This window comes from Trichosurus vulpecula, chromosome 4, assembly GCF_011100635.1.
Source record: "Trichosurus vulpecula isolate mTriVul1 chromosome 4, mTriVul1.pri, whole genome shotgun sequence".
NCBI classification, from domain to species: domain Eukaryota; kingdom Metazoa; phylum Chordata; class Mammalia; order Diprotodontia; family Phalangeridae; genus Trichosurus; species Trichosurus vulpecula.
The window spans coordinates 165,360,001-165,375,711 of record NC_050576.1 but is presented as its reverse complement, the minus strand read 5'-3'; the positions used below and the strand labels follow the sequence as shown (position 1 = coordinate 165,375,711).

Below are 15,711 nucleotides of genomic sequence, written 5' to 3'. Positions count from 1 at the left end.
GTTTCATTGGCACTGGGGCTTAATGAGTCATCCAGATGGCATGACCAGTATTCACTTCCCTTCATGTGAAGTTTCTGAGAGAACAGCTTCCCTCCCCTGATTTCTACCATCACGTAAAGCCCCAGGTAAACTAGGCAGTAAGATGCAGGTTTTAAATCAGCACAGGCTGGTTTTACTCAATGTGTAGCCTCAGCTGTGAGCTTTGTGTACATGGTGACTGTGCTACCCAGGATTTCCAAGGAGAGGGTTCTGGGAAGGCACCTTACCAGCATATTTATCCAGTGTCTCATCACTCAAATATTTGCTTGCACGAGAATTGTGTGCATCTATCTGAGCCAATTCTGTGGCCTTGTTTGGCGGTCTGTCCATGTGTGATTTGTCCTGATGAGTGATCCTTCACTTCCTGCCCCAGCTTGTACTGAACCCTCTTCATGTGTCACCCCTAAGGAGCCGGGCACTCCCAACTGACTGAGCCATTCCTCTGTTAGAACTCAATTTCTAAAACCCTTCCCGTCTCAGAATAGCTCCATTGCTTAACATTCCAGCCTGTGCAACTCGATCTGTCTGTTCAGGGCAGACAGAAACCTTGGGTTTGTGGAAAACAAATTGCTCTTTTGTCCCTTTATGAGAAAAGCTACAAAGAAATCCTATCTAGGGCCTTTGTGAAGAAGGAACATATCAACTAATCTCAGAGACAGACCTCACAGGTGAAAGGATTTGGTCTCCAGAACCTGAACTTTTCATGGAGGTTTTTTTTTTTCCAGGAGAGTTAGTTGAAGCCAGTTAGCTCTCAGCTCCCTTAGAGACAACAGTCCTCTAAACATCTGGATGCAACAGCTGGAGAACATCTGTAATAGTTTTTATCAGCTTCTGGTTGAAGCGCCCAGTGGGGAAAAGTTTTTAAATAAGCCTCCCCAAATAGAATCTCCCCAACCTGCTCTTGTGGCATGATGTAGAATTACTCAAATTGTGGAAATGCCAATGGAAGTGTTTACCGATTTATAACTTTTTATCTTTCTGTTGTTTGTCCTTCATTCTTTTTTGGGGGGCGGAGACAGTAGAATTTGAGCTTCGAAGGGAAATCAAGCGGCTTCAGGAGTATAGGACAGCTGGGATCACCAATTTTTGTAGTAAGTACACTCAGGTTGACCTCTGTGCCCCTATAGCAGAAGATTTGGTATTTTCCAGAATCTGGGGCAGGTCTGCTTTGTTTCAAGCTTTACTGGTGCAGATTGAGTTCTTAACTTCCCATGCAGCCTTGTGTATTCAGTTCTTAACCTTCATTTGGGTCATTGAACCCTAGGGCAGTCTGATAAAACCTAAGGATGCCTCCTCACAATACTGTCTTTAAATGCAGAAAATAAGATACATAAGATTACAAAGTGAACCAATTCTATTGAAATATAGCTATCAGAATATTTAAAAAAAAAAAACAAGTTCATAAACCGCAGGTTAAAAATTCCTGACATAGGCTCACCTGAATAGTCAGGTGTGGCCTTCAGGGTGGAAGAAATATCAGAGAAAAGGAGAGGGAGAGAGAGAGAGAGAGAGAGAGCAAGCAAAGGTAGAAAAGCAGGGGTTCTCAACTTGGAGTCTGTGAACTTGCTTTTTAAAATACTTTGATAACTTTCAATATTATATTACTGGTTTTCTTTTTAACCCCATGCATTTTATTTTATGCATTTAAAAATCTGATTCTGAGAAGGGGTCTGTCTGTAGGTTACCAGACTTCTATCAAAGGGATCCAGAACCCAAAGTCAAGAGCCTCACCAGGTCTAGAACCAGGGTTGTCCTTTAAGACCTGAGCCTGTGCTTAAGCTCTTGATTTTTGATACTGATTATGAGGTGCCAGGTTCTTCTTTGTATCTTCTTTGTTTTAGAGATGGAGAATCTGGTCCTTCCTTATTCACCAAGCTTTCAAGAATTTGAGGTGCCTTCAGTTAAGTTTATTTGGAATAGAAAAAGTTGGGGAGCATTAGGAAAAAGCAAATCAAAAAAAGGAGGGCAAGATCTTTGATCAGATCAGTGCTTCCTCTCCGCTTTTTCTCCTGTGTCATCTTGTTGAAAGCTATCCCTCGTTCCCTCCCCCTGCCCAGGTTGTCTACTCTGCTGTAGCCCTGGTGGAATAGGGTCCAACTTTGGGAATCTTTCCCTATCGGAGGTTCTAATAAACCAGGTGAAAAGGAAAACCCTCTGGACACTTTCAAATGACCAGTGCTTTGGGGAAGTTGTACTTTTTTCATCCAGTGTCAAGAAAAATTTTAGATTTTCCTCCAGTTAATGGAAGTAATTCTATTAAATAAAATGAGCGACTGAGGCTAGGCAGAGGATCCAAGAAGCACTGCTGGGCAGGTATGGGCTTCATGATCTTGGCCTCTTCTTCAGGTGCCAGAGCCTATGATCACCTCAAGAAGACCCGGGAGGAGGAACGCCTGAAACGCACCATGTTGTCGGAGGTCCTTCAGTACATCCAGGACAGCAGCGCCTGCCAACAGTGGCTCCGTCGACAAGCTGACATGTATGGCCACAGCGCACAGCTATGGGAACTTGGTGCCTGTAGAGCCTAGTGTCAGGTTTTGAGCTGGGAGGCGTCATATGATGAAAGACTTAGAGCTGGAACGGATCCTAGGGGCTGTTTCATCTTAACATCCACGTTTTACAGATAAGGAAACTAAGGGACTTGCCCAGGGGTCACACAGTTAATTAGTATCTGGGGTAAGATTTGAACCCAGGTCTCTTGACTTCAAATCTACTTCTTTTTCCACTGTACCCCATTGTATCCCTTAGAGGTCATCCTAACTCCTTCAGGAAACTGAGGCCTATCAAGATGCAGTGACTTACCTGAGGTCACACAAATAGTAAATAGTAGAGTCAGATCCCTCAACTCCAAATGCAGTGGTCTTGCCGCTACACTGTGCTAACAATAACCCCTCCACCACTAGGGCAGTAGCCGTAGCTCAAACTCTCAACAGTCTGTTATGGGAATAATGATTTATTCCCAGTTTGGGGGAAATATGACTGTCGTCTCTTATCCTGCTTGGTTATTTTGATCCCATTAAAATGTATCTATCCTTCCCATCCCAGTGAAGTCAGTTGGAGGATGGTATGCCCTACCCTCATTTCCCTAAGGGTGATCTCAGAGTGTACACATTCCCACCCAGTCCAGGTTAATATTTCCTCCAGGAGAGTTTTCCTGCTTGGGGGATAAATGTAACCCACTGAGAGATGGTGGGCTCAGTTTCACTGTGTTCAAAGTAACCATTAGAAAACAGGCATTTGTTATCATCATTGGAATGGCAGAAGACCCCCCCAATGGTCATTTTGTGACCATTGCCTTCTTTGTGTGACGTAACATGAGCTCAAATTTTTCTTCTTCATTATAGTGATTCAGGCTTGAGTCCTTCGGTTCCAGTGGCTTCAAATTCAGGTAATTATGCCCCAATCTGGAGTGACTATGGAAATGAGACTGCCTGTCTGTCCTTAGGGTTACCTTGACATCGTTGAGGGCCAGAGTGGCAGGAGTAGCATCAGCTCAGTCTATCTTCTGGGCTGTGGCCAGAGTCTGTATGTTCCAGTGTGACCCATGCATCCAAACACTACTGTATCTCCTTGGTTCTTGTCCTCCCTTCCCCCAGCCATGCAGAGACCAGGGAAGGAAGACCCCAAGGTGGGGGAGATTTTATTTGTACTCCAGTTGGCTCTTTCTTTACATGTAATTTGTTTACTCATAGTTATTACTACAGATTGTAAGAATTATCCCACCAAGATAAATAGTAATAAAAGCTTATAGACTACTTTATGGGGGACAAAACACTTGACATACATTATCTTCATAGATTCTCATGACAACTCTGGGGAGGTAGAGAGTGAAAATATTATCATTCCCCTTGTGCAGATGAAGAAACAGGTTCAGAGAGGTTGTGACTTGCTCAAGGTCATTCAGCTAATAAATAACAGAGCCAGGACTAGAAGCCAGGTCTTCTGACTCCCAAGTCCAGTGCTCTAGCCATTACACCACACTGCCTCTTAATTGTAGGTGATACAGCCTATTTGCCAACCAAGAAGAATGTCCCTTGCCAGAAACCCAAGGGTGATGTAATGCTTCATAAATGTAGTGTGTGTGCATTTCTTGTCTTTTCCCTCTTCAGTAGGGGACAGCCTGGAGAGTGAACCCAGCATACTTAATCCATGATGTCTGATGATTACATCAGATATTAGTTAGGAGAAGATGTAAAACATGACAGTGCTTTTTTTTTTTTTTACACAATTCTATCTCTGTTCCCCTTAGTTGAATGGAGTGGAGTAATTATTTTCTTAGTCAGCCAGGGCAGTCCACTCCATGTACTATGGAGGAATTAGGCACTGAGAAATTCCACCCTAGAATATAGTGATGACTTTTGTTTCTGATACTATGGACATTTCCAAATATGCCTACTTCCTATTAAACCCTCCCTAATGACAAAGAAAAAAAATTAAGAAAAACCAATCAACCTAGTCACCATATCTGATAGCATATGCAACATTGTGTGTATATATATAGCCATTCTAACCCTCTTCCTAAAGGAGGGAAATATGTTTCATCATCCATTCTCCTAGAGTAAACTGGGTCATTAAAATTAACTGGAGTCTGGCTGCTTTTCAGTGTTGTTTTTATTTGTATCACTGCAGTATTGTTCTCTTGGTTCTGCTTACTTCATTCGGCAACAGTTCTTACTGGTCTTCCTGTGATTCTCTGAATTCTTTAGTTTGTTATTCCTGACATTTACATTCAGAGACCTTGCTTTGTTGAGCCATTCCCCAGGCAATGAGCCCCCCACTGTTTCCAGTTCTTTGCTACCATAAAAGGTACTGTTGTGAATATTATGTATACATGGTAATGTTCATATATATGTATAATGTTCATATATATATATATATATATATATATATACACATATACATATATATTTCACCCGAAGCTTTTCCAGTATTTTAAAGACTTGAAGGAGGAGCTGTTGACATATTGTCATAGTTCTAGGGCCAGAAAGGATCTCAGAGGCCATCAGGTCTCCACCCTCTTCATTTCACAGATGAAGAAACTGAGGCCCAGGTAGGTTATGTGACCTGACCTAAGTCACAAAGGGATCTCTCAAGATCTCTCTGATTCAGATGAATTACTCAGAGGACATTCCATTGCTGGGAGAGAAAAATTTCTTTCTTTTTTTTCCTGGTACATCTTGTAGTTTCCCCCATCTTGTGATCTTAGCTTTGGCATGTCTTGCACCAAACTTTCTGCAGATTAATTTTCTAATTGCTTTTTTATTTTTTTTTAATACTAAAAGGGAAAAGGTGAATATTTTATGGAGTTGTTAAACCAGTCATATCGAGGCTACTTATTTGCTAGCAACTAAAAAAAAATCTTAAGCAGAAAAGTTCAGAAAGACACATACCCTGGCTAATTTGGGCCTGAATCTTGAAGCACTGATGCCCTAAATTTGACCTTAGTTATTTAACTCTTTATCTGCTCTTCCCTGAGGCTTCCTGGGCTGGACCCAGCACTCTATGCTATGTATACTCATGAACCTTTTATCCCCTGCCCTCTCTGTATTGCCCTCCCTCACCTCAAACCTGGTATCTTAGGCTTCAGACCGCTTTTGGCGGTCTCTCTAATTGTCATCTTCCCTCCAGACCATGTTTGTTAGACACTTTGGCTAGAAAAAGGCCCTCATCTCCTCTGATTACATTACCGAAGGGCCTATTTTCTAGCAGACTGGCCTTTGATGACAGTCTGTTTGCCTCACAGATTAAATAAACTTCTTACACCTTGTTTCCCCTACCCTTTACTCCCCTTCTCTGTTTCTGAATCAAAACCCCAGACCCAAATGAAAAGCCTTACTTGGGACAGCATTTTTCCCAGGGACCTGCTACTCTGATTCCCTGCTCAGGTATTTAAGGTAACCCCAGCCTGTACCCTGTATCATAAGTGCCTCATTGTCTCCTGGGTGGATCTCTCAGGTAAACAGGGCAGGTCTAGAAGGAACAGCTATTCCCTCACATAGTAAATAAGAAAGCCTAACAGTCTCCCTTTGATCTAAAGTCAAATAGTGCCTGGGTAATTACCCTTTTCGTGCTGTGCTGCTGACCAGGTAGTTGGTAAGTGTTATGTGGGGGAAGCCAATGTCTTCTTCAGGCTGGCAGCTGGGAAGAACTGGTTCTTGGTTTCCCATCCAGGTTAAGGAGGCTGGGCTTCAACACTTTTGGTGGCAGCAAAAAATTGGAAACAGGGTACTCATGAGTTGGAAAATGGCTAAACAAATCATAACAGACCTTACTGCATCTTGAGAAATGATGATTGGGAAAAATTCAGAGCAAAGTAAGGAGAACCAGGAAAATAGGATACCTAGTGACTGCAGTAACCATGTAAAGAGAAAGAACAGAAACCCAAATCTAAATGCCACTTAATTATACTGACTTAGCTCAGTCCTGACAAAGAGAGGAGGAAAATGCTGGGGAGTGGGAGATCAAGACCTGCCTTTGGAGTCAGGAAGACCTAGGTTCAAGGCCTGTCTGACACATTTTGGCTGGGTGACCCTGGACAAATCACTTAGCCTTCTAGTGTCCCCAGGCCAGAACAAGTTACTGAGAAGAAACAGTTCTGCCTTGGTAAAGGGAAGTTTCTCACTGGCAGTTATCTACACCAGTGAAGTCACAGGTCTGGTCCAGGAAAAACAAAAAAAACAAACCACATTTCCCTCCCTTTGCAGAGGTAGGGGACTATGGATGTGGAACACTGGTAGACTCTGTTGATAGGTTGGTCAGTTTTGCTCAACTTTTTTTTTCTTTTATTCTCCATTTACAAGGGATGGCCTGCTAGGCAGGGGCAGATGGGATGGCGCTATTTGGAAATGAAAATGGCGTAAAAACCAAAAAATTTCAATAAAGTTTGTTTTTAAAATGATATATGAGATTTCCTTCTTCATTGGTAGAAAATGCTTATGTAAACAGGTGACTTACCCAGATGTCCAGCAGCTAAGTCCTAGAGCTGATAATTTTGCATTTAGGATAGGAAATGACAATGTTTAAGTGGAGAATGGGAAAGCATCTTTTCCTCAAATAGGTACTTTTTAAGTAGGAGGCTGTGGGGGCCTCACCTGGCTGCTCCCTTTACTTATTATCGTGTGAATTTCATGAAGTGTCTGTATGTGTGTTTGGGACTGGGTTGGGGGGCATCCAGGAGGGATTCCATCTTTGGTTTTCTGGTTACCGTACCCAAAACATTGTGTAGAGCACCTTTGCTGACAGAGGCTCAAGGGTCCAAGCCCAATATTTTCTAGACAGATACCGGCATTTTCTTTGCCAGTCTGGCTACATCATCTCCACCTTTTAGACTCCCTCATTTGCTTCAGAGCTCCATTCAATCACCACCTCTCACATAAAGCCTTTTCTTATTCTCTCTCCAGCTGCTAGGACCATTCTTCAAAACCATCCTGTCTGTATTTTGTATGGACTCGTATATATATAGGCTCCTTGAGAACAAGGAACATTTCATTTTTGTGTCTGTCTTCCCAGCCCCTAGTGCGGTGGCTGGCTGGCTGGCATTTAGAGGGCCCTTAATATTGTTTTTCGATTGGTTGTTTGATTTAGAGTGAGAAAGGGCCTTTAGATACCATCTATTTCAACCTTCTCATTTTACAGGCTCTTAGACTTACCCAAAGTCACACAGCAAGTAAAGAGCAGAGCCACTTGGGATTTGAACCCATGTCCTCTGCCTCCAAATTTAGCTTTCTTTTCATTGTGCTCTGTGGCTCCCCAAAAGTGTTGCATGCACCCCTAGGCAAATTGCCATGCATGCTAAGTGTCTTTTTCTTTCTTTGTAGGTAGACGGAGTGCACCTCCCTTGAATCTCACTGGCCTCCCGGGTACCGAGAAGCTAAATGAGAAGGAAAAAGAGGTAATAAAAGGAGCAGGGACCACAGGATTGGTGCTGGTTTCTCACTGAATTAACTTCTCTTAAGAGCCGATTACAGGGTCCAGGCATAGCAAAGCCCTGACCCAGCCAGGGAGAAGCGGAAGGCAGAGAGCTGTGTCAGGGCATTTTCTGTGTTTCTGGGTGGAGAAGGACACAAGATTACGTTTCCATGCCTCCTGTGACATCTTCCCTCTGACCCTTGATATGTCCATTTCTTTGGTAACACATAACTAAAAGTACTGCAGCTGAGTTAAAAAAAAAACAACAGAACTTTCACATCTAAATGAGCATTGTCCTTTAAAAGAAGCCATCTGGAGGGGCTATCGACTTATTCTAGGGTGAACTTGGCTATGATGCCTCTCTTTAAGTTGCTTTGGATGCACTGACTTGGAGCCACTTAGGAAAATCAGTCTGAGTTTTTATGTTTGTTTTGATTCAAAATGGTACAGCTCACCTTGATCACCCATTTTATTTATCATTTTATTTGATTCCTCTTTTGACGGTTTCCAAGGCTCTGACAAAGCTACAGTTCCTTTCGTATTTTTCAATATTCCTCTTAAAATCCCCAGATGATTTCCCTGAGGGCTAGCCCCTCCCTCAACTGACCTCACTTTGGTTCAGTTCAACAGATATTCAGTGATAGGTATTAATAAATATCTGAGTTGCTAATTCAGTTCTACATTGTGCTAGGTACAAAAGTGAAACATTCTTTGCCCTTCAAGAGCTTAAGCTCTACTGCAGTAGTGGTGGAGGTGGGGATGAGGGATGTTTACTCAATCAATCAGCACGTATTCATGTGCCTAGTACTGTGCTAGACACTGGGGATACAATACAGAGAATAAAACAGTCTTTGCTCGCAATGAGTTTACATGCTCATATGTAGAGAATCTAGCCTGGTGTTCAAGTTATCAATCAAAATCAAGCTTCCCAGGCAAGTGAGAGAACCTCCTACCTTCTTGCAGGTCAGATTAGAAGGAGCTGGGAGAAGGGGACATGGCAAGCCAGTGAATGTCTCTTAGAAGGTCTTTATATTCCCAGCACCTAGCACAGTGCCCAGCTCATAGTAGGCAATTAAGAAGTGCTTGTTTGATTGATGTTTGAGGGTTTGGTTTTTTGTTTTGTTTTTTGCCCATACTAGGGATAGTGGAAACCTAGTTTTTGATTCTTGAGAAAAGGGAAGGTTTTGGCTGACCTTGGTTTGAGGCGCCCAGACCAGATTAACTTCAGTGCAGAGTGGCTAGGGAGTTCAAGTGAGGCAGGCCAGTGAACTGACATAGATTTGTGCTGCTGTATTTATTGGAGCCCCTGTTACTTTCTCTTAGTGTCTGTTCACCTCCCTACTTGGCTGACAGGGAATTTTTGCCACAAAGCAAGAGACTGTCAAGGTGTTTTCTTTCATTTGAGACTTTAAAAAGAATCTTGGCTTCAGAAATCAGAGTATCTTTTCTCTCCTCACTACCACATTTGGCCATATCCACCAAGAGATGAGGATGAGTGGGGCTTGGTGTCTCCTCAGGTGCTCAGTATCTGCCTCCTGAGGGAGGAGGTTTCATACCTCTGAAAGACCACTTGAGTCTACTGCGACAAGCCCAGGGTCCAGAGCCAGCCTCCTTCCTAGGTTCTCTGAGAATCCTACCCTGGCTTTCTCTCCCCAGGCTGCTCTCTTCCCCTAGGCCTTGTTCTAAAGGAAAAGCCACCTGGTGGAATGTGGCCCAGCCAGCCAGTGGCTCCTCTGTAAATGCCTATGGGATGAAGTCACTCTCAGTCTTTTTGGTGATACCTGTTGGGTAAAATTATGAGAGTGACAGATGTTAATGTTTATTAAATTTGCCATGTCTTCCAGCTCTGTCAGATGGTGAGGTTGGTCCCTGGAGCCTATTTAGAATACAAATCAGCTCTAGTGAACGAGTGCAACAAACAGGGGAGCTTGAGACTGGCACAGGCTAGAGCTCTCATCAAGATAGACGTGAACAAGACCCGGAAAATCTATGACTTCCTCATTCGAGAAGGGTACATCACCAAAGCTTGAGGCCTGGAGGGCCTGGGACCAGAACTCAGATGCTTGGAATATGGTTGATGGAAGGACAAGCGGGTGAATTCCAGCGAGTTTTGTTTGGGGATGCGGGCATTTTGTCAGTTTTGTATCAAAGTGTCTACTTTCTCTCCCCTACCCTGCTTTAGAAGGCTCCCATCGTCATCATCAGTGTTGTGCTACAGATTTGTGTGCCAGCCAAGCTGTTACTTAACGTGAGTGGGCATCCATCCCTCATGCCTGTTGGTGACTAAAATGAGAATCATAGGACCTTGCATCTCAGTGCTGGTCAAAATAGCACCAAACCATGGGGCCATGGGCCCAGTGACCCAGCTTGTTTGCCTGGTAGCTGAGATACAGGCTTTTTGAATACCTTACAGTCAGAGAGGGTAATGTTTTGAAGACAAGGAAATGTTTTTAGAGATCAGGAAGAAGCTTGGCCCACCTAAGTTTCTTTTTTTAAGCTAACAACTGGAAGCTCCTTTGATCCTGGTGAGAGAGGGGCTGTCAGTCTCCCCGTGTTGTCTTGCCTCCAACTGTGTCTTCCAATTGACTGGGTTTAGCTTGGAACTTACTGCAGTCCAGCTAGCTCACCGATCAGTCTGTGGTAGAGTGTGGCGCCCACTGGATGGAAACTGTCTCTGTTATTTTTAGAACTAATAGATTAAAATGTTTTGCTATTTAATTTGTGGGTGTGTCAAATGCTGGTGCAGCTCAAGAGCTTTGAGCTGGACACTGGCTCCCCCTCCCCACCTCTTAACTATCAGTCAGTCAATGAGCATTTATTAAGTACTTACTATATACAAGCAGTGTGCTAATAATCCCTGAGGGATATGAATTAAAGCAGAAACTTGGTCCCAGCCCTCAAGGGAATAAATCTCTGCAAATATGGCCTACTTAGGCTTCTCTGTCCATCTCAGCCTGGGACCTAGGGACCCTGATAGATGGAAATGATGTTCCTGACTCATGAAGTCTGAACCCTAGGTCTCAGTGATAAAAAGCAAGAAGTGTGCTCCTTAATTGTTTTGGGGGGCGAGGGGGGCTGGACCTATGGACCTGTGGGGAATTCCCAGTGTAGAAATTCCCTCTACAAATGCACATCAGCAACTGATCTATAATTTATTATCCTAGAAAGTTTGCTGGGGCAGTAAGAGGTTAAGTGACTCGGGCCAAGTCACACAGCTAGAATGTTGAAGACTAGCCAGGAACCCGTCTCCTCGACTCCAAGCCTAGCACTCCACTCTTCCAAACTGTTACAGTGGGTGAAGAAGGAAGAAAACCAGAACATAGATGAGTGATTCCATACAGTGTTAAGTTCAAATATGTCCCTTTGCAGGTCTAAGGATAAGAAGTTTGACCAGACCTAAAACTGAGGTCTCCGTCTGCTCTCCTAGGGCATAAGAACGACCAGTCAATTCACAGAGCCAGGCTGCCTCCTCTACATGCCACCCTCCCTGGAAACATTGCACTAGGCAGCAACTTTCTCCAGACCAAACCCTTTGTTACTGAAATTCAAACTCCTGTTTGCCATCCAAGCTCACCCTGAATGCAATCTTGGGCTCCCTGGGAGCAAGGCTCAGGCCTTTTGACTTCTGTTGTATTTACATAAATTCCAAGGGGTTTGTAAACTGAGCAGATGGATCACATTTCCCCAAGGGATTGAAAGGATGAAAGGAAAACCTCCTAGAATGTGAAGAAATTAAAATAGAGAACTCCTCAAAGATGAGAGTACAGCTGGAGGAAGCTTCCGGAGAACCCTAGTGTGGGTGGAAAGGAGCCCAGTTGATATTGTTACTTTATAGGCAGTCAGACATTTATTAATGCGTACTGTGTGCCAGGCTTAGAGCCAGGCATAGAAATTTTTAAAAATATATAGATAAAGGAAGGAAAGGGGAAAGAAAGAAGGAAACAATCCCTGCTCTGAATATTGTTTTGAATATTATTTCATAGGATCAGAGACTTAGAGCTGTAAGGGGATCTCAGATTCCCAAAGTCCTCATTTTATAGATAAGGAAACTGAAGCCCAGAAAGCTTTAGAGATTTGCCCAGAGCTGACACAGGTAGGCGGGTGGCAGAGGTGAGATTTGTACCTGGGACCTCGAATTCTAGAACTGGTGTCTTTCCACTGTCCTAGAATGAGTCAAAACAAAAACTAATATCCAATGTAAACACAACCTCCCAGGAGCAAGATCAGCAAAAAATATGGAGGCAAGACTCATGTTGATAGGGGGTACAGTGAAGTAAGGAGAAGTGGGATTTATGTGGATTGGGATAAAGTGAAGATAATTTGTAGATAAGACTCATTTGGGAAGGGGTTCAAACCCATATCCCTAGACTCCAGGAAGGACTCACATTGGGGAATTCCTCAAACTCCGAGTTCCTGAGATCCTCCCTCATTCCTCCCACCTTTGTCAGTTGGGCTGCAGGGCAATAAATCTTGGAAGAGAAAAAGTTTAATTAGCATCAGCTGATGGGCAGTTTCCAGGTGACTATAGTAACTCTACAGAACAAGGAAAGATGCACACATATATGAGGTTTTACACAGTCTTGGTGACGTTTCAGGTGGCCAAAGGAGATGATTTGGTGAGGCTGCTCAACCACTTTCCTTATTTGGGAGGTTGAGTAACAGGGACAGGATGCAGGTGATTTGGAGGAACAGTGTGTTAAGGTTGGGGTTAGAAGAGTTAATCTTGAGGGTCTGTGGAGTTTCCAAAGATCAGGTTTGTGGCAGTGGAATGTTTACTCTTATCAAATATTCTGCCAGGCAAGAAGTTTCTATAATAATGCTGGCCTCCTTCAAGATAGAATCAGTGGGCCTGTTCTGTTGTTGAATAAAATACAGACTGAGGATCTGTCTCTATTTACATAGCCCTGTAGCATAGTTTCTTTGACTGCGAAGGTTACTTTTTCTGGAGAGAAGATATTTCCCCCACAAACCACAGTCTACCTTCTCTGAACTTAGATCCATCATCCATTCCTAAACTATTCCTGAAAACATGCTGCCTCCACTCTGGCCATCTTCTTCATCCCTCCCACAAATCTTTTACTTTGCCCATGGGGTTGTAGATTCTGATAGGTGAACCTTCACTTTCACATTCCTTCCTGGCAATTTCCATACCATCCTATCAAGCTCCCAGCTCTTTTTTTTTTTCCCTAGCCAGTCAACATTTATTGAGCACCTACTACATGCTAGGCACTGTGCTTGGACTTTAGATCTTACCCTAGATCACAAGTTTCTTACAGGCAAAGTCAGCCTTGCTTACTTATATTTGCATGCATATCACTTGGCACAATGCCTGGCAGGCAGTAAGTGCCTAATGAATGCTTTTTCATCCAGCCATTCATCCAAACACAGTGTTCTTTCCGCCATGCCACAACTTCCTCTCCATGAGATTATTGATTGGCCCTTCTTTGTCTTTGGAAAAAGGAGATTCTATTGAATAGGGTAGATACCAGAGAACCTTATATGTGGTTGGGGGTGGGGGGGATGGTGTTCCCTGATTTCAAGTTTAATTTGCAATCCATCCCATCATTTTTGATAATGGAATGGAATTACTGCTATCCCTATCCTATCTACTGAAGAAGGCTCCCTGGAGGAGGTGGATTTTGAGATGATGATGGGAATGAGAGAAGAGGGATGGCTTGGCAGATGGAAGTGGGAAGACGTTTTAGACGTAGTGGGTGGAAGATGTGGAGGCAGTAGTGGGAGGAAGAGAAGTGCCTAGTGATTTGTTTTGCTGGAACAGAAGGGGCAGCTGGGGTACTTATGAGTGGGAGGGAAGTGGGATAATCTGCAAGCCTTTAAAACCAGATTGGTTTTTGTAGATCTGATGAGAAATCAGTGGGGTTATAAGAAGAGAAGTGGAATGGTTGAAAGAACTAATTAGGGTGAAAAAGGCCACTTTGGAGGCTGTTGTGGGAAGTAGTAAGGTCCCTGTTTTGGGTAAAGTTGAGAACAACCATATTTTGCAAGCTCTGGTGAAAAACGGACCTTTACAGGAGCCACTGAGTTGTTACCACTTTTTGTATTTAGCAGGAAAAAGCAATTGCCTGTGTCTGTTGTGGCCATCTTTTACATAGCATTTCCTCCCACATTGCTGTTACCTAGTGAAGACTCTATCTTTTTATGTCACTGAATCTACTCTGTAAATCTAGGGCTAGCAGGATCCACCAAAAAAACATCTAAAATTCCTTTTCCCCCCACTTACCATCTGGTAAACCTATTCCTAACCCAGCCTGTTCCAGTGTAGTTCCCTTTTAATCTCAAAGAGTTTGGAAAGGGAGATTCCTTAACCTTCTTCTGTAACTTAGTCAACTGCATTGAGATCCATAATGAAATGAAATTCTTAATATATGTTTAACCTTAATCATTCTTGCTTTGGTTTTAAGCCCTCTCTGAGTAGCAATAAAACCTCTATGTCATAACCCTCCCTTCTAATTAAAGACTTCAGCCATCTCACCTCTTGAATCAATTCTTTTCCAGTGTCCCTTTTCCTAGATCCCACTTCCCAAACCTGTTTTTGTTTATTGGGTGGCTAGGAGGCCCAGAGGATAGAGTACCATGCCTGAAGTCAAGAAGTTTCCTCTTCCTGAGTTCAGTTCTGGCCTTAGATACTTACTAGCTGTGTAACCATGGGCAAGTCACTTAATTCTGTTTGCCTTAGTTTCCTTACCTGTAAAATGAGCTGGGGAAGGAAATGGCAAATCACTCCAGTGTCTTTGCCAAGAAAACCCCGAATGGGGTCATGAAGAGTCTGACATGACTGAAAAACAAATGAACAGACTTCCATGTGGCAAGATGCTGAAGTAAACAGTAAATCACCATAACTCCCCAACATTCACCTCCAAACAACCATAAGATAGCACCTAAAAACAAATCCAGGAATGGTAGAACCAGCAAAAAGACAGAGTGAAGCATTTTTTTAGCCCAAGAAACTTGGAAGATCAGCAAGAAAGGTCTGTCCCACTTAGGTACAAGGGGAATGTAATCTAGGACAAAAAATGACCTGGCGAGACAGCAGCAAGCCTCACCTTAGCAAACCAGCAGGACATCCTGAGTCTCAGTGCGATGGAGCAGGTAAACACCAACACCAAAACCTCTACATGCTTTAGCATAGCCCTGGGCAGACAGGCAACCTCTAGAGGCCAGGCCTCCATATACTTCAGTGTGCCACCAGGGAAACGCAGAAACATCCTACTAGCCTCAGTATATGCCAAGCTTAGCACCAGGTAAGCTGCCAGACCCCCTATAGCTTCCAGTAGAACCAGCCACCCCCCACCGCCTTAGCATAGCACCAGACACAAGGGTTCCCCATGGGCTTCAGGGCAATATTAGTGCAGCACCAGGTAAATAGCTAGGGCCTGCAGCTCAAACACAAGAAGCTTGAGACAGTGCCACTTCCACCCTGGGAGCAGAGCTCAAATTTAAGAAAAAGGAAAAGACCCAAAAAGATGAGCAAAATAACAACAACAACAAAAAAATCTGACCATAGAAAGTTATTATGGTGATAGAGAAGATCAAGACACAAACTCAGAATAGGACAACAGTGTTAAAATACCTATGGGCAAAACCTCAAAGAAAAATGGGAAGTACTCTCAAGCCCAGAAAGAACTCATGAAAGAGCTCAAAAAGGAGCTTAAAAAATCACATAAGAGAGGTAGAAGAAAAATTGGGAAAAGAAATGAGAGTGATGCAAGAGAATTATGAAAAAAAGAGTCAACAGCTTAGAAA

General features: G+C 43.3%; 1 protein-coding gene across 1 annotated transcript in view; it reads left to right on the top strand.

Moving 5' to 3' along the window:
- The window catches only part of TADA2A (transcriptional adaptor 2A), a 55,479-nt gene extending 44,802 nt beyond the window's left edge, over positions 1-10,677 (top strand). The window contains exons 12-16 of the mRNA XM_036758238.1: positions 1,059-1,130; positions 2,386-2,518; positions 3,384-3,427; positions 7,857-7,930; positions 9,792-10,677. Coding sequence (XP_036614133.1) covers positions 1,059-1,130; positions 2,386-2,518; positions 3,384-3,427; positions 7,857-7,930; positions 9,792-9,977 — 509 coding nt within the window. The 3' untranslated portion in view covers positions 9,978-10,677. The remainder of the gene's footprint in view (positions 1-1,058; positions 1,131-2,385; positions 2,519-3,383; positions 3,428-7,856; positions 7,931-9,791) is intronic.
- The last annotated feature ends 5,034 nt before the right edge of the window (positions 10,678-15,711 follow it).